The sequence below is a fragment of the Protopterus annectens genome, chromosome 10.part0, assembly GCF_019279795.1.
Source record: "Protopterus annectens isolate FY-2018-M chromosome 10.part0, PAN1.0, whole genome shotgun sequence".
Classification (NCBI taxonomy): Eukaryota; Metazoa; Chordata; order Ceratodontiformes; family Protopteridae; genus Protopterus; species Protopterus annectens.
In genome coordinates, this window is record NC_056744.1 from 1636889699 (window position 1) to 1636912745 (window position 23047).

At 40.9% G+C, this 23047-nt stretch overlaps 1 protein-coding gene and 1 long non-coding RNA gene across 2 annotated transcripts in view; one reads left to right on the forward strand and one right to left on the reverse strand.

The window, feature by feature from the left end:
• The window catches only part of LOC122813824 (complement factor B-like), a 436913-nt gene that overhangs the window by 406757 nt on the left and 7109 nt on the right, over window positions 1-23047 (reverse strand). The window contains exon 2 of the mRNA XM_044086351.1: window positions 15014-15220. Coding sequence (XP_043942286.1) covers window positions 15014-15220 — 207 coding nt within the window. The remainder of the gene's footprint in view (window positions 1-15013; window positions 15221-23047) is intronic.
• The window catches only part of LOC122813825, a 176571-nt gene that overhangs the window by 73632 nt on the left and 79892 nt on the right, over window positions 1-23047 (forward strand). The gene's annotated exons all lie outside the window — the stretch shown is intronic.

The window sequence follows — 23047 nt, forward strand, 5'->3', positions numbered from 1 at the left end:
ACCCCTGTCTAGCAGGACAACTGATGTGATTCCCAGGGTGAATTGCCTATCTCCCATCCAGTCATCAAGGTTCCTTTTGAAGAGGGCCAAAGAGGCACTCTACTTGACATGAATGGGCAGTCTATTCCAGAGTCTGGGGAGTCTCTGGGTCAGGAACCTATCCTTCCAGCATGTTTGTTCATTGTGATGACAAGATTTAGATACCTGGAGTCTCTGAAGGACTGGGATTTCTGTAGCATGCCCAACAGCTCTGGGTTTGACATGGCCTTTTATGTTAAGTAGAGAGATCACCTCTGTGTAGACGATATGCGACAGAGTATAGCTGGAGTTCTTTTAGATGGTCAGCATACGGCATCTGCTTTAGGCCTGTGATTCTTTTAGTGAGGTATTTATGTGTCCTTTCCAGTTGATGCAGATGTCTTGAGAGGTACATGCCAAACGGGGTGTTGTATTCTATAATGGGTCTAATGAGGGATCAGTACAGTGGGACAATGGCCTCCTTTTTTCTGGATGAAAAGCCCTTAGTGATGAAGTGTGCCACATAGATGGATTTCCTGACTGTTGTGGCGATGTGGTTATCAAAGGTGAGACCACTGTCCACCTGTGTCCCTAAGTCTCTTATCAAACTTTTGGTGTTTAGTGTACCTATGTGGTAATTCATGGGTACATGTTTTTTCCCAGAGGGGATAACTATACATTTCATGGCATTGAGCTTGAGCCCATGGCTCTGGCACCAAGCATCTGTTTCTGTAAGGCCCTTTTGTAGAATACCCACATCATTTGGGGATTCAATAATGGCTCCCAGTTTGCAGTCATCTGCGAACTTTGTTAGCCAGAGTCCCTTAGTGTTGGCCTGTACTTCAGAGAAATAGATGCCAAACAACAGCGGTCCCAGGACTGAACCCTGAGGTACTCCACTTGTCACTTGTCTGGAGCTGGATTTTGAGTCAGCTACTTTTACAGTGTGGGTTCTGTCAGTAAGCCAGTTGGCAACCCATCGAGTGACGTAGGAATTAATGCCCATCTTAGTAAGTTTATCTATGATTCCAGAGTGGGGAATGGTGTTGAAGTCCTTGGTGAGGTCCATATAGGCTGTGTGGACCACCTTACCCTTGTCCATGGCTCTGGAGACTGATTCGAAGAAGTCAATCAGGTTCAGGAGACAAGATTGGCCCTTCACGAACCCAAACTGCATGGGGTCCAGTGTTTGAAGGTTGCCAATGTCTTTGTTTATAAGTTCCATGATAATACGTTGCATGGCCTTGCAGATCAGGCTCATTAGACTAATGGGGCAGTAGTGCCCAGGATCCAAGGTGGATCCCCCCTTGTGGAGTGGGATAACTTTAGCTGTGTGCCACTCGGTGGGCATAAAGCCTGAGGTGAGGCTATGATTAAACATGACACTTAGGTGAGGTGCCAGTTCATTTTGTAGTTCATGTAGTACACAACCTGGGATGTCGTCTGGTCCCATGAATGCTGTATTCTTAGCTTTGGAGAGTGCATTTTTTTACCTGTGTGACTGTTCTTACCAGAATTTGGCAATATTTCAGTATTGAGATGGGCCCTTTAGGGTGTGAGAGGGGGTGAAGTTTGCACTGAATCGATCTCCCAGGATATTGGCAATATCCTTGGGATCAGTATATTTAATGTCATTCTGTTGTAGCTCAGAGCAGATCTGAGCATTGCCATTTAGATTCTTGACATAGCTATAGAATGCCTTGAGGTTGTCTCTGGAATCTTTGGCAATTCTATTTTTGTAACTCAAGGATTTTATGAGGGATCTGTGTCTTACTGAGGCTGGTAAGTGATTTTCCTCTTTTCTGCAACAGTTTCTTCCTTTTGTTGTAAAGTTTGTTTATGGCACGGGACCACCAGATTGGCTTCCTTTTTTTGGAGGAGAGCATCTTGTTTGTATTTGGGATGGCATGATTCATGCATGAGTGGATGTGCTCGTACAGTGCCTTTGTGTAGGATTCAGCAGTCGAACTTTCAGTTCTCGTCTGCATGAGTGTCATGAAGTTCATCACTTCTGACTTGAGTAGCATGAAGTTGGCTTTGAAGAAGTTTTGTATGGAGGTTTCCTTACTGGGGAGTGGGTGGTGGGATGTGGATGTCAAGGGTGGTCAGACCTGACCATTGAGGGGGCGACCATAGGTGTGGAGCATCGATTTCCCATGTTGGTAATGACCAGGTCTAGGGTATTGGAGCCCCTGGTCGGACTAAGGATTAGTTAATACAGGACATTGGAATTTATGAATTTTAAGAACCGTTGGGCAAAGGTGTTGGTACATGAGTAGTTTTCCCAGTTAATGGCAGGGTAGTTGAAATCACCCAGTATTAGGGTGTTTGGTTGTATCTTAATATTTTCCAGTATGTTTAGAAAGGTGTAGTGAGAATCTTGGGGCATGGTGGGGGATCTGTAGCAAGCTACAATTTGGATTGCAGTCTTAACTAGTGTTAGCTGCATCTGGAAAATTTCAGACGCATTGTGTTGAGCAACTAGCCTGGTTTTGTGAATATCCTTGGTGAGTATGGACACTCCTCCACCTTTAGTGTTTTGGTCCTGGTTTGGAGGCTGAAAAGTGTGGTAAGAGTTGTAGCCTGGAATTGCAGGGGTGCTCTCTGGAGCCTTGAACCAGGTCTTAGTTACTGCACAGATATCAGTGTTCTACATTTTTAGGAGTGCCTCCATAGAGTGCATTTTGAGGTTTAGACTTCTAGCATTGAGTAGCATTACCTTCAGATTTTGAATGCTTGTACATGTTATGGTGGTGGTTTTGTCCTTTGAACTTTGCCTAAAAAAGGCACTATAGGGGTGGCAAGAGCCTTAGCCAGTAACCTGAATCCCAGGGGCGACAGGTGCAGACCATCTCTGGCAAAGCATCGTGGTCTGTCGATCATGTCGTCCCAGGCAAATAGATACTGGATCCCCTTTGAATGACACCAGAAGCTTAGCCAATTGTTGATGTCAATCATTTTGTCCTTATACTAAGTTATCATTCTAGGCGAAGGCAGGATGCTACTCAGGACTAGGGTCATACCTGCCTGGGCCACATGATCCGAGAGCTCTTCCATGTCTCTCTTCATGTAGTCCAGGGAGGTATGTCTCAAGTCATTCACTCCCAACATGGACAATGAGAGTCGTATTTGTACTTGTTGTGGAGTGACTTGAGTGCATGCATTATGTGGCGGATCCTGGCACCCAACAGGCAGCTGACTATAATTTTCTCCTTGTTCATGCTGGTGAGTGGAATATCAGTGTGCCTGACTATAGAGTCAGCTATGACTAAAGTGTTGTCAGGTTGGTACGGTATTTGGTGAGCTAGAAGAAGTTGGTTTAGAGCTAAGGTGTTAGGGAGTTCAAGCCAGGAAAGCTGTTTTACGGCCTGACAATGGTGGGTGCGGTATGAAGAGTCTGTGGCGAATTTGACTATTTTGTTGTAGCTCTTGTTTAGATTAATTAGGACAGGAGAAGCATACAGTAAGGTAGAGAGATGGGTACGAGCTAGGGTAACTTTACTGTTGCTGGTTAGGAAGTTTTTACATCTGTAAAGAATACCACCTGTTGATTTTAGTTATTGTATGAGCTATAGGTTTGTCAAATTTTATATTATTGTCAATAATGAACCCTAGTAATTTGGTTTATGTGACAGGGGAGATGGGGGTATTATCTAATGCAGAAAGAGAGGAATGGGGGAGTGGGTGCTGCTGATTTGGAAGGATGAAAGAGCATAAGTTGGGTCTTTTTAGGATTTAGTATTAGCTGGGAGTTTGTTAGCCAGGTTTCGATGGATGCAAAGGCTTCTTGTGTCTTTATTTGAAATTGTTGGAGAGTGGGGGCAGAGAAGATTAAGGTGGAGTCATCAGCATATTGAACCAGGTTTGCTAGAGGGGTGGCTTTGTGAAGATTATTTGTAAATATAGTGAAAGGTAGGGGTCCTAGGATTGATCCTTGGGGGTACTCCTAGTTTTACCAGAAGTAGGGGGGATAGGGAGTTTTTCCACTGAACAGCTTGTAGACCTTGGGAGAGATAGTCCTAAAACCATAATAGAGTGGGGGTAGTTAGTTTTAATTCTGAGAGTAATGCTATTAGTTTTGTATGGGAGACTGTATCAAATGCCTTTGATAAGTCAAGGAAAACTGCAGACACTAGTTGGCCGTTGTTGTGTTGCATATTTACTAGGTTACTACAATGGATGAGTGCAGTGGTAGTGCTATGGTTGGGGTGGAATCCATGTTGAGTTTTGGCAAAAAGATTGCTGGAGAAGGAGATGTGTTAGGACCTGGGTGTGGATACATTTTTCCATTATTTTAGCCAGTGGGGAAAGTATAGCTATAGGGCGGTTGTTTGTTAGGTCAGTGGAGTTGCCCCCTTTGTGAATTGGTATAATTTAGGAGATTTTCCAGAGAAGTGGCACCTTTTGTTCTGAGATTGATCTGTTAATGATTATAGAAACTGGGTATGAAATGGCTTTGGCAGCTATTTGTATTTGGCAGGAATTTGAAAGGTAGTTTGTCTACTGCTAGGGTGGTGGGTTTAAGTTTGGTTAGATGTCTATAGATGGTGTAAGTTGGTACAGGGTGAAGGAGTTGGCATTATTTGATGGGTTATATAGTATACTGGGGGTTGAGGAGTGTGGGTCTGTTGACAGCTTTAATATAGAGTTGGTAAAGAACTCATTGAATTAGGTGGCTGTGTTTATAGAGTTGGTGTCTATGTTTGGATGAGGAGTTAGTGACTTACCTGGTTGGAGAATACTGTTTATAGCAGCCCAGAACTTTTGTGGGTGGGTATTATGCTTAGTTTGAATTTCAGTATAGTATTTTTGCTTGTCTAGTCTGATTTGTTTTTTTTTTTTTAGTGTTTTTCATTTGTAAGAATGTTTGCCTATTAGGAGTAGTTTTGTTTTTGCACCCGGTGCCCCATGCTTTGTCCCTTTGTTTCATAAGTTGCCTAGTGTTCTTGGTAGGCCATGGGGCATAGATGGTTTTAGTGCAGATCTGTCTTAGTGGAGCAAGTTGATTGAGAAGGCCTAAGAAGATAGTGGTGAAATACTCAACTGCTTCATCTAAAGGAAGTGTTAAAAGAGGGGACCAGCTAAAGTGTTTAAGGGCTATATTAAGGTCATCAGCCCTGAAGGTTTTAGTGTATCTGATGTGTTTAGGAGAGCTAGTTCTAGTGAGTTTAGTTTGTTCTTTGCTGAAGAAGGTTGGGAGGTGGTCCCTTAGAATGTGTGGTAGTGTACCAAAATTATGGGTGGAAGATGGGCGATTGGTGAGAATCCAGTCTAGTGTTGATTCATGTACTAAATATCTAAAGCCCGTCTCACATTGCTGGAATAAAAAAAAAATCAGCATTCTTGTTATATTTCCCTCACAGCCAGTTCTATGCCTATCTGTCTCTCTACAACACATTTCAGTAAAGTATGGCCTGACCTCCGTGCTTCTTAACTCTTGCACTTGTTTCAATGTGCTACTCACTTTCTGTTTATTATTGCCTCTCTTAACAAACCTACATTCAAGGTCCTTTATTTCCTGTTTAAAAATATTTTCCTCTACACTTAACCTTGACGCCCTCTTGTACTCCCACTTCCATCCATATGCTTCAATAACAGTGTGAGTACAAAAGTATATAGAAGGAATGTCATAGGAACAGTCTGCTACACAAAAGGAGTATGCACCCCCTCATAAATTTGACAATATAGTGAAGGGGCAGGGGATGAGGGTGTCAAATTTTGATATTTATGAGAAGTTTTGGCCAGTTCTGGTAGCCGATGAACAGATTAGAGAGGGTGAAGGGGCCAACCCTAGGTTTGTATTTAAGAATATGAAATCTTTAAAAAGATTATTATGTTACCCTAATGTATTAATACTGTTACAGCTACAATGCCCTGTGTGAAATGTCATTTGTGTAAATATATAGACACGTCAGGCCAGTTCCATCACCCAGATTTTAATAAGGTGTTTACATTTAAGGTAGGAGCCAGTTTTGAAACAATGCATGTGGTTTACTTAGCACATTGTTTGGCATGTAAATCATTTTATATAGGTAAGACGGGTAGAAGATTAAGGGACAGGGTAAAGGAACATCCGTATAATATTAATAACAAAAATACAATTAGTGCCCTAGCGAAACATGTGATTGACAATGGTAGTTGTTTAAGTTTTTGGTCATTGAGAAAATAAAAATGGGTGGAAGCATGGGTGATGTTAGGAATAGGACAAAGTTAAATGAAACCAGATGAATTTTAAGAATGAGAACAGATGTTGGGAAGGGTTTAAATGACAAAGTCCCTATAAGACCTATATTGAAGCCTAGACCCTTGCATAGGTAGGGTCAGATTTGATTATTTATTTGTTTATTGATTTACCCTATGATTCCCAATGAAAACTGTTTTCTCTATGTAATAAATGTTTTTTATATAGCTTGTATATATTTTTTATAGGTCTGAGTTTGAATAACTTTTATATTGATGCACTAAGTATTAGATATTAGTTTCTAGGCATATTTCTAGACATTTTAGTGGTTTCTATCTATTTTAAAAGTTTGGAATTGTAGATGCTCTTGTGAGTGATGTGTTTACGTTATTTTCAATGTATTTCTTATATAGCTAAAATATGTTGCATTTTAAGTTTTAAGATTTTATAAAGTGTCTCTCTAAGAATTAATTGTTTTGTAAGGGAATGAGAGGGTGAAGTGATGAAACTGTATTTTAAATGGGAGTCCGTATTATGTATGTCAACGTCTGAAGAAACAGTTTGGTTAATTGAAAGCGCTTACATTTGTTTCTTGAATAAAGTAGTTTCCATTGCTGAATCGAGCCTGGAACCATCGTTTTGTTCTGCTCTTTTGTTTGTTGTTGGATTGTATGTTTCATTGAGCAGAGCATTGTCTGGTATATTTGGGTATTTTGTCTGGATTTACTTATTTATTTATTTCAAAGAGTTAACCAGGGTTAAACCATCAATCCATGAAGACTTATTACACATCTGTATACTTATAGACAATGAATACAAGAAATAAAGAGTACGACTGTGATTATATAATGTAGGTAATAAGAAATAATGACATATGGTGTAAAACAGGAAAACAGAGTGCCATTGTGTTTCTGCTCTGTAGCTAACAAAATATATTGTGTTCAAAACACTGCAGGAAAAAACATATTAAAAATTACCTATTAAATAGTTTAGGGAATCAACAAGAATATATAGCTTGCCTTGAATGACAGAGAGGGTGAGAAGGTGAGAAGGTCAATTTAGGTTACAGGTGGGGTGGTTTAATGCTCTGCAGGGGATGGGGAATATGAAGGTGGTAGACTATTTCCTGTGCTGGGGGGGGGGGTAAGAAGTATTTAATTACGAGAACGGTGTTATGCAGTCCGAGGCACTGGTACTGCACTGTTACATTGTCGAGCAGAACACCAGAGCAGACTCAGTATAAATTGATGATGTAATGGTCAGTACCTTTTATATTTCCTGATGGAGGCTATGTTACTGCTGTTTGAAGAATTCACAAGAGGGTGTGTTTTGATATTTGGTCTGAATTGGTAAAGGAGTTTAACGCTCTAACAGCAGTTGGGATGGGTCCCAGACTTTGGGCCCTAAAACTGAGATGTTATAGTTACTACAGCTCTTCATGGCCTGGGGCATTACTGGGGAGTGAGCATTTTAAGGATTGTCTTTTATGAATGTCTTTTCTCTAACAATAAGCTTACCTGCCAGATTTGGAAATTAGTTTGAATTCAGGAGTTTGTGTAGTGGACAGCCCAGGAGTAGGCCTGATTTTTGCTGTGCTGGTAGCCAGTTTGCTCTTTTAAGAATAGATTGATAGTGCTTATTTTAAGACAGAAAAGTAATAAATGACAGATTCTATCTGAGGTTGTTTATAGTGAAATTTAGAAGTGTCAGTGATCTGTAGTCCTTAGTCTAACTAAGGTTGTAGAATCCCTTTTTCTAATGTTGTTCAGGTTACTGGTAGAGGCAGATGGATGAGTGCTATTGAATATTAGACCTTCTATGAATAATGTAGTATTGGAAAGTTAAGTTTTCACTCTATCCATATACCAAACTATTTAAAGTTGGTAATAGTTGCTAGGGTGATTCTCAATACAATCAAAGGTAATTCTGTTGGTGGCAGCTTTTGATAGTCTGGACAGTTCTAGGACCGTTCCAAAGAGTATGACTTTTTTTTAAGAGTTAAGGATTAATATTAATTTTAATATTAATTTCTTGCTAAGTCAATGTGTAACAGATGAGAAGTCATCTTCTAGTTGGGATTTTGTGTCTGTTTGTGATTTAGCTGACCTGTAGATATCTATGTTATCTAAATACTGCAGAATGGAAGGAGGGGAAGTTGAGGTTAGTCAACTTGAGGAAGGCAACGTCAGTTTTATACTGGAGCAGGGAATGATAAGTCAAAAGGGAAAATATAAATTAACTTACAATGATGAAAAGAGGGAACATGGAAAGTGGTATAGAATGATACATGGAGCAAAAAACACAAAAAGGAATTATAATTTGTTTTCTTAAATAAGAGGGGAGGCACAACATCAGAGTAGATTACTGTTTTGTTAGGGATTATATTATGAGATTTATAAACTGAGTGGAAATAAGTGAAATGAATCCCTTGGATCATACCCAACTTAGCATACATTTTTTCACAGAAATGTGTGGATCTGGTATGAAATATTTAGAGAACAGGAAACAGAAAGTCTGTGCTACAAATTATACAGATTACAGGACAGAGTCAGATGTATAACAGTTAGGAACTGAACTGTGAAATGAAATAAATGGGCTTGAAAGGATAGCTAATGCAAGAGTGCAGGACGGCAGGAAGAAAAACAAAGTTGAAGGAAATGTAGTAGAAATTAGAAAACTGTGTACAGGATGAAGAATGGAGAAGAAATGAAGAACAGAATTTGAAATGAAATAGAGTAAAAAACTGCTTAGGGGGAAGAAATTCTGTTAGCACAATGTGACAAGTTGGAGAAATATCTGAGCTGGAAAAATAATATGAACAGTCATCCGTAGAAGAAGGAGAGGATGATAGTTGGAAAAGAAGAGGAAGAAGTGCATCAGTATCACCTGGCTGTAACGTAGAGCGATAACTGCAACCCGGATGACCTGAGTTTGAATAGCGGCTTTGGGAACTGGAAGAACCAGGCAGAGGAGGTTGGAAAACAAGTAGCTACAGCTTTCCTATCCAAGGTGGGGGCAGGGATGAGGGTTCCCGACAGGCTGTTCTACTACTCCAGTACTAAGAAAGGAGCCCAGAACATGGAAAGCAGGTGTCAGTATTATGAGCGACTACAAGCAACATGTGCTGCAGCTACCCAAATCAGCAATACTACACCATGTCTGTAAATGTGAGGGAGTATGCATGTGCAGATAAAAGGGCGTTAGTAGTACCTGGGGTGATGCAGGTGCACATGTCACTCTCCAGGGGTAGTATTAGGGATTAATATAGAAATGCCGTCATTACTCACATGCTAGATGATTTGAATCTCCTGGGAATATGCACCATTTTGTTCCCTGCAAGACAGATTACTATACATCCCCAGAATGGGGTGAAAGTCTGACCTAACTGGTGGAGGATGAAAGGTGTGCACCTTGCAGGACTGAAACAGGAGGACCACATTAAGTAGGGGCACAAGGACCCCTCATGGCTATCTGAATGATAGCCTCCACAAGATGGCTCACCCCTAAGTACATCCATCATATGGGAATGAACAGGCTGAGTCTCGTGACTGGAGACTTGATGGTTGGCAGGCACTGGAACAAAATGTACCAAAAAAATAAATTATCTAAACAATTCTACCCGTCTAAGTTCAGAAATGGGCAGAAGGATTAGAGGAGGTCGGGAAATGGAAAAATAATGGAGGAAGCAAAACAGAGTCTGTCTGAAGAAATTACAGCAGATGGACTCAGGAAGGCAAAAACAAGTTAAAATTGCAGGGTTAAGTGGGAATCCAACCGAATATAATAGTGGGTGTGATGAGACATATAAATTAGCTAAGGGAATTAATCCATGTGAGAGAAAGATAAAAAGTTAACATGGTAAATGAGGCAAGGAAAAGCAGTATTGCTATCAAAAGAAAGGAGGGAAATATTAGGACCTTTACACTTTAGACCAGTTTCCCTAACTAACATTGATGAAAACATTCTATAAAAAGCACTGGCAGGAAGAACAGTGAAAGTGATGTCAAAGTATGCTCAGAAGGGTTAAGTGGCATTTATTAACGAAGGCAGTTCACGAACAACTGGTGTTTGCTGTGAATGTAATGGGCAAAGATGAAAAGTTAAATCCAGATATGGCAGGATCTGTCTTATTCTACTTAAAAATGTCACCTGGGTATAAAAGGTGGTTTGGGGTTATCACTAAATAAATAAAAGAAGAATAAAGAGAGGCTTAGAAGGTGGATAAAAGCTATGTAGTATACACCACGAAATACTAATTAATAGGGTGCCATCAGAAAAAGAGGGATTTGGATGTGGTATGTGGTGGAGGGATTTGGATGTGGTATGTGGTGGGGGGGGTTCCTTCATTTCAATGTTTGTCATGAGTGGGAGTTGAGAAGGAAAATGATTTGGAAAAAAACATACATCTTAATGTCTTTGGGTGATTATATTAATGCAACAAGAAAAACTATGCTGATTTGACTAGCACTGTTCTGTGGTGGAAAGCGGATAGACAGGCTGTAGATGAAATATTAGGCTAACTATTTAGGCTTAATAAAAAAAGGAGATGAATATATCTGACAAGCAAGGGCAACTTATGATGTTTAAAGTGGGGAGGTGGAATCATTTTTGGAGAAATGTGGGAAAACAACACGGATGATCTGTAGAAGAAAACATTAAAAAAAAATGTAGAGCTATTAAAGTAGGACAAAGGAAAATGATGGCAACTGAAATCCTGACAGGTAGTAAGAGATTTATTTGGCAGGGGAAGCAATTTACCTCTATCTGATGATCAATATATGTCTTATAACATAAACCAGAGACTAAAAGGCAGGACATGTGTAGATCAGGAAGAGTGTTGCAGCAAGGCTATTAATAAATAATAAAAGAGGAAGAAGAAGGACGGTGGATGGAACTGATTGCATTAGAGTTAATGATACAGAAAAGCAAGTAGGGAATAAGCAAGAAATAATATCAAATAGAAATTGGGAAAATGAGGAGGGCTTATGGGAAGAAGACAATTATAGAGATGACTGGGTCTAAAGGAACATTGTATAAAACTGGGAGTATGGAGACTTACTCAGCGGTGCAGCATGCAGGGGAAGTAAAGAAAAATGTTGAGACAGATGATATTCATTGGTGAAAATGCATCTTAAAGATAATGAGGAGCGGAAGATCACACAACATAAGGAATAAGGGCAGACTGGGATAAAAAGGGCTGCTAAAATCCATTGCAAGCAGAACTGTGGAATGATAGAGGGGAACAATATAAAAAGAAAGAGAATGGCTAGAAAAGAAATGTCTGATGAATGAAGGAGAGAAGCAACAAGTAATAGAAATATGTTATTCTTTAAATGCAGTGAGAACAAATATGGATTATCAAGACAGACTAGCACACCGATGGTTCTACATTCCCTTGGGTCTGGGGGTAGATGAAGATGTTTTGAAGATGTGAAAAAGATGATGTCAGTATGATCTACATGACCTGGGTCTGTCTTAAGGCAAGAGGAGCACGGGAGGAAATAATCGTAGAGTGAACCGGCATCTGAATGGAACAGAGATAGGTGCAACTTGAAACCATGCTTGCTTAAGAGGCTAAAATCAAGTAAAACGTAGAAAAAAATTGAAAAGACTGGAAACTGGTGTTATTAATGGGGTGGATGAAAAGCGACATAGAGCATAAATGGGCTGGAATGAAGATCAGTGAAAAGCCAGGCATTTAAACAAACAATATGACTACTCTTAAGAGTGGGATAAGCATATTCAGGGCCAAATGAGGAAGAAATAACCTTATTACGTCATGCACAAAAACGAGAGATTACGATGAAGTGGGAGAAGGTTCAGATGGAAATAAGAGGGAAAGGGGGCTGGACACAACAGAACAGTGAACAGAGGGAAAGGGGGCTGGACACAACAGAACAGTGAACAGAGGGAAAGGGGGCTGGACACAACAGAACAGTGAACAGAGGGAAAGGGGGCTGGACACAACAGAACAGTGAACAGAGGGAAAGGGGGCTGGACACAACAGAACAGTGAACAGAGGAAGGGGACTGGACACAACAGAACAGTGAACAGAGGGAAAGGGGGCTGGACACAACAGAACAGTGAACAGAGGGAAAGGGGGCTGGACACAACAGAACAGTGAACAGAGGGAAAGGGGGCTGGACACAACAGAACAGTGAACAGAGGGAAAGGGGCTGGACAAAACAGAACAGTGAACAGAGGGAAAGGGGGCTGGACACAACAGAACAGTGAACAGAGGGAAAGGGGGCTGGACACAACAGAACAGTGAACAGAGGGAAAGGGGGCTGGACACAACAGAACAGTGAACAGAGGGAAAGGGGGCTGGACACAACAGAACAGTGAACAGAGGGAAAGGGGGCTGGACACAACAGAACAGTGAACAGAGTGGAGGCAGTTAACTCATCTAGGGGCAGTTAAGAAGGAAGAGAGGAAGGGGACTGGACACAACAGAACAGTGAACAGAGTGGAGGCAGTTAACTCATCTAGGGGTAGTTAAGAAGGAAGAGAGGAAGGGGACTGGACACAACAGAACAGTGAACAGAGTGGAGGCAGTTAACTCATCTAAGGGTAGTTAAGAAGGAAGAGAGGAAGGGGACTGGACACAACAGAACAGTGAACAGAGTGGAGGCAGTTAACTCATCTAGGGGCAGTTAAGGAAGAGAGGAAGGGGACTGGACACAACAGAACAGTGAACACAGTGGAGGCAGTTAACTCATCTAGGGGCAGTTAAGAAGGAAGAGAGGAAGGGGACTGGATACAACAGAACAGTGAACACAGTGGAGGCAATTAACTCATCTAGGGGCAGTTAAGAAGGAAGAGAGGAAGGGGACTGGACACAACAGAACAGTGAACAGAGGGAAAGGGGGCTGGACACAACAGAACAGTGAACAGAGTGGAGGCAGTTAACTCATCTAGGTGCAGTTAAGAAGGAAGAGAGGAAGGGGACTGGACACAACAGAACAGTGAACACAGTGGAGGCAGTTAACTCATCTAGGGGCAGTTAAGAAGGAAGAGAGGAAGGGGACTGGATACAACAGAACAGTGAACACAGTGGAGGCAATTAACTCATCTAGGGGCAGTTAAGAAGGAAGAGAGGAAGGGGACTGGACACAACAGAACAGTGAACACAGTGGAGGCAGTTAACTCATCTAGGGGCAGTTAAGAAGGAAGAGAGGAAGGGGACTGGATACAACAGAACAGTGAACACAGTGGAGGCAATTAACTCATCTAGGGGCAGTTAAGAAGGAAGAGAGGAAGGGGACTGGACACAACAGAACAGTGAACAGAGGGAAAGGGGACTGGACACAACAGAACAGTGAACAGAGTGGAGGCAGTTAACTCATCTAGGGGCAGTTAAGAAGGAAGAGAGGAAGGGGACTGGATACAACAGAACAGTGAACACAGTGGAGACAGTTAACTCATCTAGGGGTAGTTAAGAAGGAAGAGAGGAAGAGACAGGCAGGAAACTGGAAATGAAGAAGTTCTGCAAACAACAAAATCTTTTAACATGCTAAATGTTGAGGGCAACAAGGAATCTGTACTACTGAAAGAGGGTAGAACAGAAGCCACATGTCATATAACATGCCAGCTTACATAATAGAAATAGGTATTTCAGTGTCTTTTTGGCATTTTGTTTTCCTATACGAAACATTTTAGTGAAACTTCTCTGCACTTCCAAATTTATTAGAACCAACTATGATGTTGCTCTTCCTGTGGGCAGTAGCAAATTGCAACCACATTCAGGAAACTATGGCTAATCTAGTTGTACATTTCCCCAGTGGCAGCTAATGGTGAACTATTTGACTCTTGTAAAATGCAAACATAGTGTTGAAATTGGCAGCTGGGTGGTTTAATGAATCAAGACTCAAAAATCTTGCTTCATTGAGCTCTTCTTAGTGAAATCAGTATTTTTGTCTTTTCTACTAAACACTGTTTTTGTTAAATGTTGAAAAATTTACAGTTCAAAAACTAGCGACAAACTGTGTGCATGCATGTGTATGTATGTATGTCTATGTATGCATTTATGTGTGTTAACATCTTACATTCTTCATTTGAGAATGTGTGGATGTAACTCTTTGATTCACTAGGAGTATTACAGTGGGAGTAATGCCCATTTCTTTAAGATGACAGTGACCTTGGAATTAATAATATTATGAAAGGGGGACAATAAGCACAGACCCTTGCATGGCAGGTGTGGGAGTGTTACAGTGGGAGTAATGCCCATTTCTTTAAGATGACAGTGACCTTGGAATTAATAATATTATGAAAGGGGGACAATAAGCACAGACAGTTGCATGGCAGGTGTGGGTTCTCTGTTTCCTCCACATTTATTTTTTCCTGTATTACCATAACTGGTCTCCTTTTGAGTTGCCTATTTGCATATAATTAGTTATGCCAAATCACATGTTTTTGAAACTTGCATCAGACAAATAACCATTCAAAACAATCATATTTCAGAAAAAGCATGTGTTTTTGAAATGCTGGGTGAAATTATTTTAGTAGACGCAGTGCCATCTCTTGCAACAAGGGACCATAGAGCACCTATAAATATGGTAGCATTTAATATTACTAAGGACATACAGTAACCTCCATGGATTTTTTTTTTCTATTGCTTTCCACACATTACATTCAAAACCTGCAGCTGAACTAACATAACCAGTATAGCCTCTTAGCCACACACACACACACACACACACACACACACACACACACACACTTTAAATCAAATAAATAGTCCAACACAGTGTAAAAGATGCCTGTTTCAAAGGAAAAGAAGGACTTGGTGTTATAACAGTCAGAAAAGATACATACGCCTGCACACGGCAGTCACTGCCTTTTCAAAAAAGGAATTCTGAAGTGGAGACCACTGTCCATCCTTTAAGCAAACCCTCCAGCTGACTGGATAGGGCCAGAATCCATGTGGGCAAATGTACTTGAGGACGCTGCCAACCACGGGATTTGTTGGGTATATTACTGTTCCATTTCCATTTATGCTGACAGCCTGATTGCATTTTATGTCTAAAAAACAAAATAGTGCAATGTTAGTAATTGGGTGAGCCTTAAGTGCAAATATCAAGAAAGAGGGGAAAAAGACAAGAGGAAAACAGAGATAAGTGAAAGAAAAATAGGAACATGATATGACATGACAGTAATAGTTTCAATGACAGCAAGGTTTTATACCGTTTTCTTTATTTTGTTTCAGCAATACACACATACATATTCCTTACAGGGGTACTAGAAGCAATGGTTAGTAAGACAAACAGAATAATTTAGTATAAACTTGGTCTCAAATGGCATGTAAAGTAATCAACCCCCCCCCCCCCCAAACCAGTGCAACCACAAACATGCTCACACACACACACACACACACACACACACACACACACACACACACACACACACACACACACACACACACACACACTTAGAATCAGAGGAAGAAGTTGCTAGCAGATGTCTTGTTGATGCTATAATGTAAGCTATTTATAAGTTAAGACTATCTCCATTTAGTGCTTCACTTTCTTTCTCATTAACTTATCCAGTCCTAGAGTTCTAATCGTGATTTGCTTTTTCTGTTTTACTTCTGCAGAATTAGTCTTTAGGCCTGCCTTGTCTCAATCAACCCTACAGTGCTTGAATGACAGACCACACACAGTACTACTGTTAACCCTACAGTGCTTGAATGACAGACCACACACAGTACTACTGTTAACCCTACAGTGCTTGAATGACAGACCACAAACAGTACTACTGTTAACCCTACAGTGCTTGAATGACAGACCACAAACAGTACTACTGTTAACCCTACAGTGCTTGAATGACAGACCACACACAGTACTACTGTTAACCCTACAGTGCTTGAATGACAGACCACACACAGTACTACTGTTAACCCTACAGTGCTTGAATGACAGACCACACAGTACTACTGTTAACCCTACAGTGCTTGAATGACAGACCACAAACAGTACTACTGTTAACCCTACAGTGCTTGAATGACAGACCACACAGTACTACTGTTAACCCTACAGTACTTGAATGACAGACCACAGACAGTACTACTGTTAACCCTACAGTGCTTGAATGACAGACCACACAGTACTACTGTTAACCCTACAGTGCTTGAATGACAGACCACAAACAGTACTACTGTTAACCCTACAGTGCTTGAATGACAGACCACACACAGTACTACTGTTTCAATATAACTTAATCATAGTGCTGAATTTACAGCATTCAGTGCCATAAAGGAGCGTTTTAAATGGGACAAAATGATTTAATTGAGCAAGTAAGACAGAAAGCTATCTTAGTTGCTCAATTTAAAATATTTTTCTCAATTTAAATTTACTTTAACTCTAAACTCCAGGCAATTGCTATCTATCTTGCCAGCCACCAATAATCTGACACTGAGTTAAATGGCTGTTGCTAGGTGTGAACAAGTTGAACGATAGAACAAATAATATTGTATAATACCTAGGGCAGTAAAAGCAGACAAGAAGTATAGGATCCAATGACAAATATCAAAAACCCTAATGCTAAAACCAAGTATATCAGTATAAACAAATGTAAATAAATAAAATAAAGTATATCAGTAAATGACCAGTGCTGCAGCATAATCATTAATGTTGTATTAACAGTAAAATGTTTTTGTAACCATTTATATTCCAGTTCTCATTGTGCAAGTCCTGGAAAAGAATGACTGACTGACCAAAAAAAAAAGCTGAGCTTGCATATACCAAGTCCAAGATTGATATTTTTGCATGTTGCATTTTCTTTGAGATATGGAAATCTTGGATTTGTTATAAATAAGTCTGACAGGTGTGAAGGTCTTGCCTCCTGCAAAAAGTAACTTTAAAGAAGAACATTGAGGTTCGACATTTGCCATACCCTAGCATACTTTTTGATAATTCTGCGGTTTGCACTTATGAGTTTCAGAAATTACAATAAGGAGTTTGGTTGTTTTCGCTGTGGGGTGGAAGTTACCCCACATGTACCTTATTTAAATTTAATTACTCAATAATTGCCAAACAACAAAGAAAGCAGAAGCACCACTGGAGAGAATAAAAAATTGCAATTGTCCCTCGTCTTCATCATTCCATTGCAGAAAACAAACAACTTGAACTATACCTGCAGTTCACAAACAATGGATCCTCTAGAAGCTTCCATCTGCTCAGGTCTCTATCCCTTGAAACATACATCCAACTCATTGCATATCAAACAATGAAATGACGGGCAATAAAATTCTTCATTAAAGCCAATGTAGTTGTGATATGATATTCAGGGACTTGAAGAGGGTGCTTGTAATGAAACTGCATTCTCCCAGATGCTTGTAACCTATGAGATCTCTCTAATACATAGATAAAAGGTGGCTAAGAGTAGAACCCCGTGTGCAGCAAAACAGCTGTTTTGGTTTTAGGGAATGTGATCAAAACTGCCATCCCCTCCACCCCTCTCAGCCCAAAGGCAGGAATTTCACCAGACTGTCAGCCACAGCTCTATAGAGATTTGCTGCTGATATATGCACAGAATGGCTTCTATGATCCTTTATTTGGCCCAGATATCATACAAAATTAATAAGATACCAAATAGCAGGGTTAGATAAGCAGACTGGCTTACAAAACAGCCTGCCATACTAATGTGTCACCAAATATAGCATTTAATAAGAAATGGACAAATGAAATGGTGAGGGGGCAGTCCCTTTTAATGTCCAAGCAGGTCTTTGCAAACCCAAATATGTTTTTGAATACCATAAAGCAAAGGTCTGTTCCCTAGAACTTATTGTGGCATTGTTATATGCACATACAAGGAACAGTAATGAAACAAGGGTGGTATTACGCTAATGCAGACTGCATAGACCAACACCATATCTGCTCAGTAAAAACATGACATTGATGAGGTTACAGCTTACTTGCACCTTTAATCTTATCAATACCTGTATGACTTCCTGAAAGAGATAATTACGTGAGCTAATCGAAGGAAGGGCACGGAGCAAACTTGGATCTGTAATGTATAACATTAAGTATCCTGTTTTTTGCTTATTTTTACAAGTTATTTATAGCACTTTTATTGTCTGCTGCATACTTTTCTAGCTAGTTTCACTGTGTGTGAGGTATTAATTGGATATTGTCTACATTTATTAAGCATCTGTTTGGGTTTTTGTTCTGATTTCCTGACAAGGAGTGTATCATATAACTTGATTGTAGTTTTAAGCTTTCTCTAGAGTCTCCTTGCTCCTTCATCTGTTTAAAATTTTCTTTTAAAGGCTCACTGCTGCTCTTCTGCTGTGATAGACATTTCTGCAGGTTTTTTTCTACCTAAGTAGTGTGGGTATTTGTAGTATTGTCCATATTCAGGCTTGTGTTTTGGGCCTAAGTAGTGCAGGCATTTGTAGCATTATCCATATTCAGGCTTATGTTTTGGGCCTAGTTGTTGTGGAGGCTGTGTGTATGGGCACATGTTCAAGGCCATCGTAGTTTAGCCAAAGCCATACTGAGTTTCAGTGAGAGGTGATTGTTTATGGTCATTGTGTGACTGGGGTTACCTGGACTATGGCTTGGAGTAAGCAGCTCATTGGTTCTTTCAAGCTTTTTTTTAAAGTTGTTTCAGGTTTCAACTTACCTAAGAAGTTAACTTGTGAGTGTTTCTGCCATTTCACACTGAGCTAATCGGAGGAAGGGCACTGAGCAAACTTGGATCTGTAATATATAACATTAAGTATCTTGTTTTTTGCTTATATTTACAAGTTATTTATAGCACTTTTATTGTCTGCTGCATACTTTTCTAGCTAGTTTCACTGTGTGTGAGGTATTAATTGGATATTGTCAACATTTATTAAGCATCTGTTTGGGTTTTTGTTCTGATTTCCTGCCAAGGAGTGTATCATATAATGTGTTTGCAGTTAGAAGCTTTCTCTAGAGTCTCCTTGCTCCTTTATCTATTTAAAATTTTCCTTTAAAGGCTCACTGCTGCTCTTCTACTGTGATAGACATTTCTGCAGTTTTTTTCTACATAAGTAGTGTGGGTATTTGTAGCATTGCCCATACTCAGGCGTGTGTTTTGGGCCTAAGTAGTGTGGGTATTTGTAGCATTGTCCATATTCAGGCTTGTGTTTTGGGCCTAGTTGTTGTGGAGGCTGTGTGTCTGAGCACATGTTCAAGGCCATCTTAGTTTAGCCAAAGCCATACTGCATTTCAGTGAGAGGGGATTGTTTATGGTCATTGGCTGATTGGGGTTACCTGGACTTATGGCTTGGAGTAAACACCTCATTGGTTCTTTTGAGCTTTTTTTTTAAATTGTTTCAGGTTTCAGCTAAGAGGTTAACTTGTGAGTGTTTCTGCCATTTCACACTGAGCTAATCGGAGGAAGGGCACTGAGCAAACTTGGATCTGTAATATATAACATTAAGTATCCTTTTTTTTGCTTATTTTTACGAGTTATTTATAGCACTTTTATTGTCTGCTGCATACTTTTCTTGCTAGTTTCACTGTGTGTGAGGTATTAACTGGATATTGTCTACATTTATTAAGCATCAGTTTGGGTTTTTTGTTATGACTTCCTGCCAAGGAGTGCATCATACTGTTTCCCACCCACTCACCCACCCTGTTGGTATCTTGTTCTTATACTTGGCGGCTTTGCAGTTGCCCAACCCTACTGTAAATTTGATCTGGGACACTTCTCCCAGTCTAGTGTCATTACCTAATCCACAGAGAACATTTGAGATGGCCAACCCACTTAGTTTCTCATCCTACTTTCCACTTTACAAAAAAAAAATTTCTAAACTTGTTTCCTGCCTTTCCTGTAAGTCATCTAGTCCAGATACAGATTTGCTGTATCCAGGACTGTTTGTAAGTCTCTGAGCTCCCAAGCCTTTCTGTGTTGGAGGGAAGACTTCTAGCGTAATTGTGTTCCTTAGAAGTAGCCAGCTTTTTAGTTTCAACACTCAAATCTGTTTCTTTGAGCTCAGCACTGGTTCAGAACTCATTGTAAGCACTAAATAAGCTACAAATTACTACAGCACTCAACTTTCCTCACTTGTCTAGAGGAAAATAGTTTTAGTACTTAATAAATAAGCACCTATCCAGGTATGTCTAAGTGTCAGCTCCCGGTGTTTTCTCCTGTCTACCTGATGAATCTGGACATCTTGGGGCAATGCAGCAATTGCCTCATGTACACAGACAACCCTCTTCACCTACCACCCAACACTACAACCTGTGAGAGATGCACTTATATAGCTAAACTGGAAGCAAAGCTCTCTTCACCTGAGACTGGACTAGACAGTCAAGAGGAGAAGGTAAACACTTGCACAGCATCACACTCATCACATAGTCCCTCAAAATCTACACCACCAAAGCACACACATAGAAACACAAAACACACACCTACATTTGTGGAGGCTCTCAATAAAAATCTACCCAAGCAACAGAGACCTCCAAAGCAGAAATGCAAGCAACCTCCACTCCCAAACACAACTCAAATGACACATAGCACACAAACTCAGTGTGTGACTCAACCACAGCCCATAAGGTATAACAACGTATCCAACACTAGTTATAGGTGACTCTATATTCAGGCACACTAATGTTCCACTCACCAGGCTAAACAATGAGAAAGTTACTGTCAGCTGCCTGTCAGATGCCAGGATCTGCCACATAATGCACACACTCGGGTCACTCCACAACAAGTACAATTATGACTCTGTCATTGTCCATGTTGGTGTGAATGACCTGAGATGTACATCCCTGGACTACATGAAAAGAGACATGGAGGAGCTGTCCGATCTTGTAGCCTAGGCAGGTATGACCCTAGCCTTGAGTAGCATTCTGTCATCACCCAGAATTATGCCACAGTACAAGGACAAAATGATTGACTTCAACAATTGGCTAAACTTCTGGTGTCATTCTAGGGGGATCCAGTATCTGTCTGCCTGAGATGACATGATCAACAAACCACTATGCTTTACCAGAGATGGCCTGCGCCTGTCACTCTTGAGATTCCGGAGACTGGCTAAGGCTCTTGCCACCCCTATAGTGCCTTTTATAGGCAAGGTTCAAATGACAAATTCACCACAGTAACAGGTACAAGCAAGCGAAATCTGAGGGTAATGGTACTCAATGCTAGAAGTCTAAACCTCAAAATGCACTCACTCGAGGCACTCCTTAAAATGGAGAACATCGACATCTGTGCAGTAACAGAGACCTGGTTCAAGGCTTCAGAGAGCACCCCTGCATTACCAGGCTATAATTCATACCACACCTTTCGGCCACCTAACCTGGACCAAAACACTAAAGGCAGAGGCGTGTCCATATTCATTAAGGATATCCACATCTCCAGGCTAGGTGCTCAGCATAATGCATCCGAGATTATCCAAGTGCAACTAACTCTGGGCAAGACCGCAATCCAAATTGTAGCTTGCTACAGATCCCCCACCATGCCCCTGGAAAATATTAGGGTACAACCTATCACCCTATTAATGGGCAATTTCAACTACCCCACCATCAACTGGGAAAACTACTCATGTACCAACTCTTGTGCTCAACGTTTTTTGGAATTCATAAATTCCAATGCCTTGGATCAACTTATGCACACCCCCACCAGGGGCAGCAATATCCTAGACCTGGTCATTACCAACATGGGCAACCGGTGTTCCACACCAGAGGTCAATTCCTCATTCGTCAGATCCGACCACAAGCTAATCACCCTAGACATCCACATCCCACCCCCACCCCCCATTAGGGAAACCACTGTAAAAAATTTCTCCAAAGCCAACTTAACGCTTTTTAAGACAGAAGTGGCAAACTTCACAACATCCATGCTGACAGACAATAGATGTACGACTGCTAAATCCTATACAAATGCACTTTATAAGCACTTACACAAGTGCATGGATCGTGCAATCCCTAACAGAACCAAGATGCTATCCTCCAACAAAAGGAAGCCAATCTGGAGGTCCCCTGCCATAAACAAACTCTACAACAGAATAAAGAAACTGTTGCAAAGGAAGAGTAAAATCCCACGACTGGAGGAACTCCCTGATCAGCCTCAGTAAGAAGCTGAGATCTCTCATAAAATCTTCCAAAGCTAGTTACGAAAACAAAATCACCACTGATTCTAAAGACAACCACAAAGCATTATATACTGGCTGACCGGTTCAGTGCAAACTTCTCCCCCCCTCCCCCCCAAAAGGAGAGATATCTATACCAAACGAGTGCAGCCCCCCAAACATCTCCAGTGCCCAAGTGAGAACTGCTCTCTCCAAAGCAAAAAACACAGCATCCATGGGACCTGATGGTGTCCCCGGCTGTGTGCTCCACGAACTCAATGAGGAATTAAACCCACAGCTAGGACAGCTGTTTAATCAAAGTCTTACCTCTGGATACATGCCCAGGAGTGGCGCACTGCAACTGTGGTCCCACTTCACAAAGGTGGTGCCTCCACAGACCCTGGAAATTACTGGCCCATTAGCTTGACAAGCCTTATCTGCAAAGCCATGGAGAGGATCATAATGGACCTCATAAATAAAGACATAGGGAATTTGCAGACTTTGGATCCAACCCAGTTTGGCTTTGTCAAAGGCAGATCATGCCTTTTAAACTTGGTTGACTTTTTCGAAACAGTCACCAAAGCCATTGATGAGGGAAAGGCAGTCCATACAGCCTACCTCGATCTGGCTAAGGCCATCGATACAATACCCCACTCGGGTATCACTGAAAAACTCATCAGCTTAAATGTTAACCCATACATCACAAGATGGGTTGCAAACTGGCTGAGTGACAGAACCCACAGGGTCAGAGTTGCTGGCGCCATGTCAGACTCAAAGCCTGTCACAAGTGGTGTCCCACAGGGCTC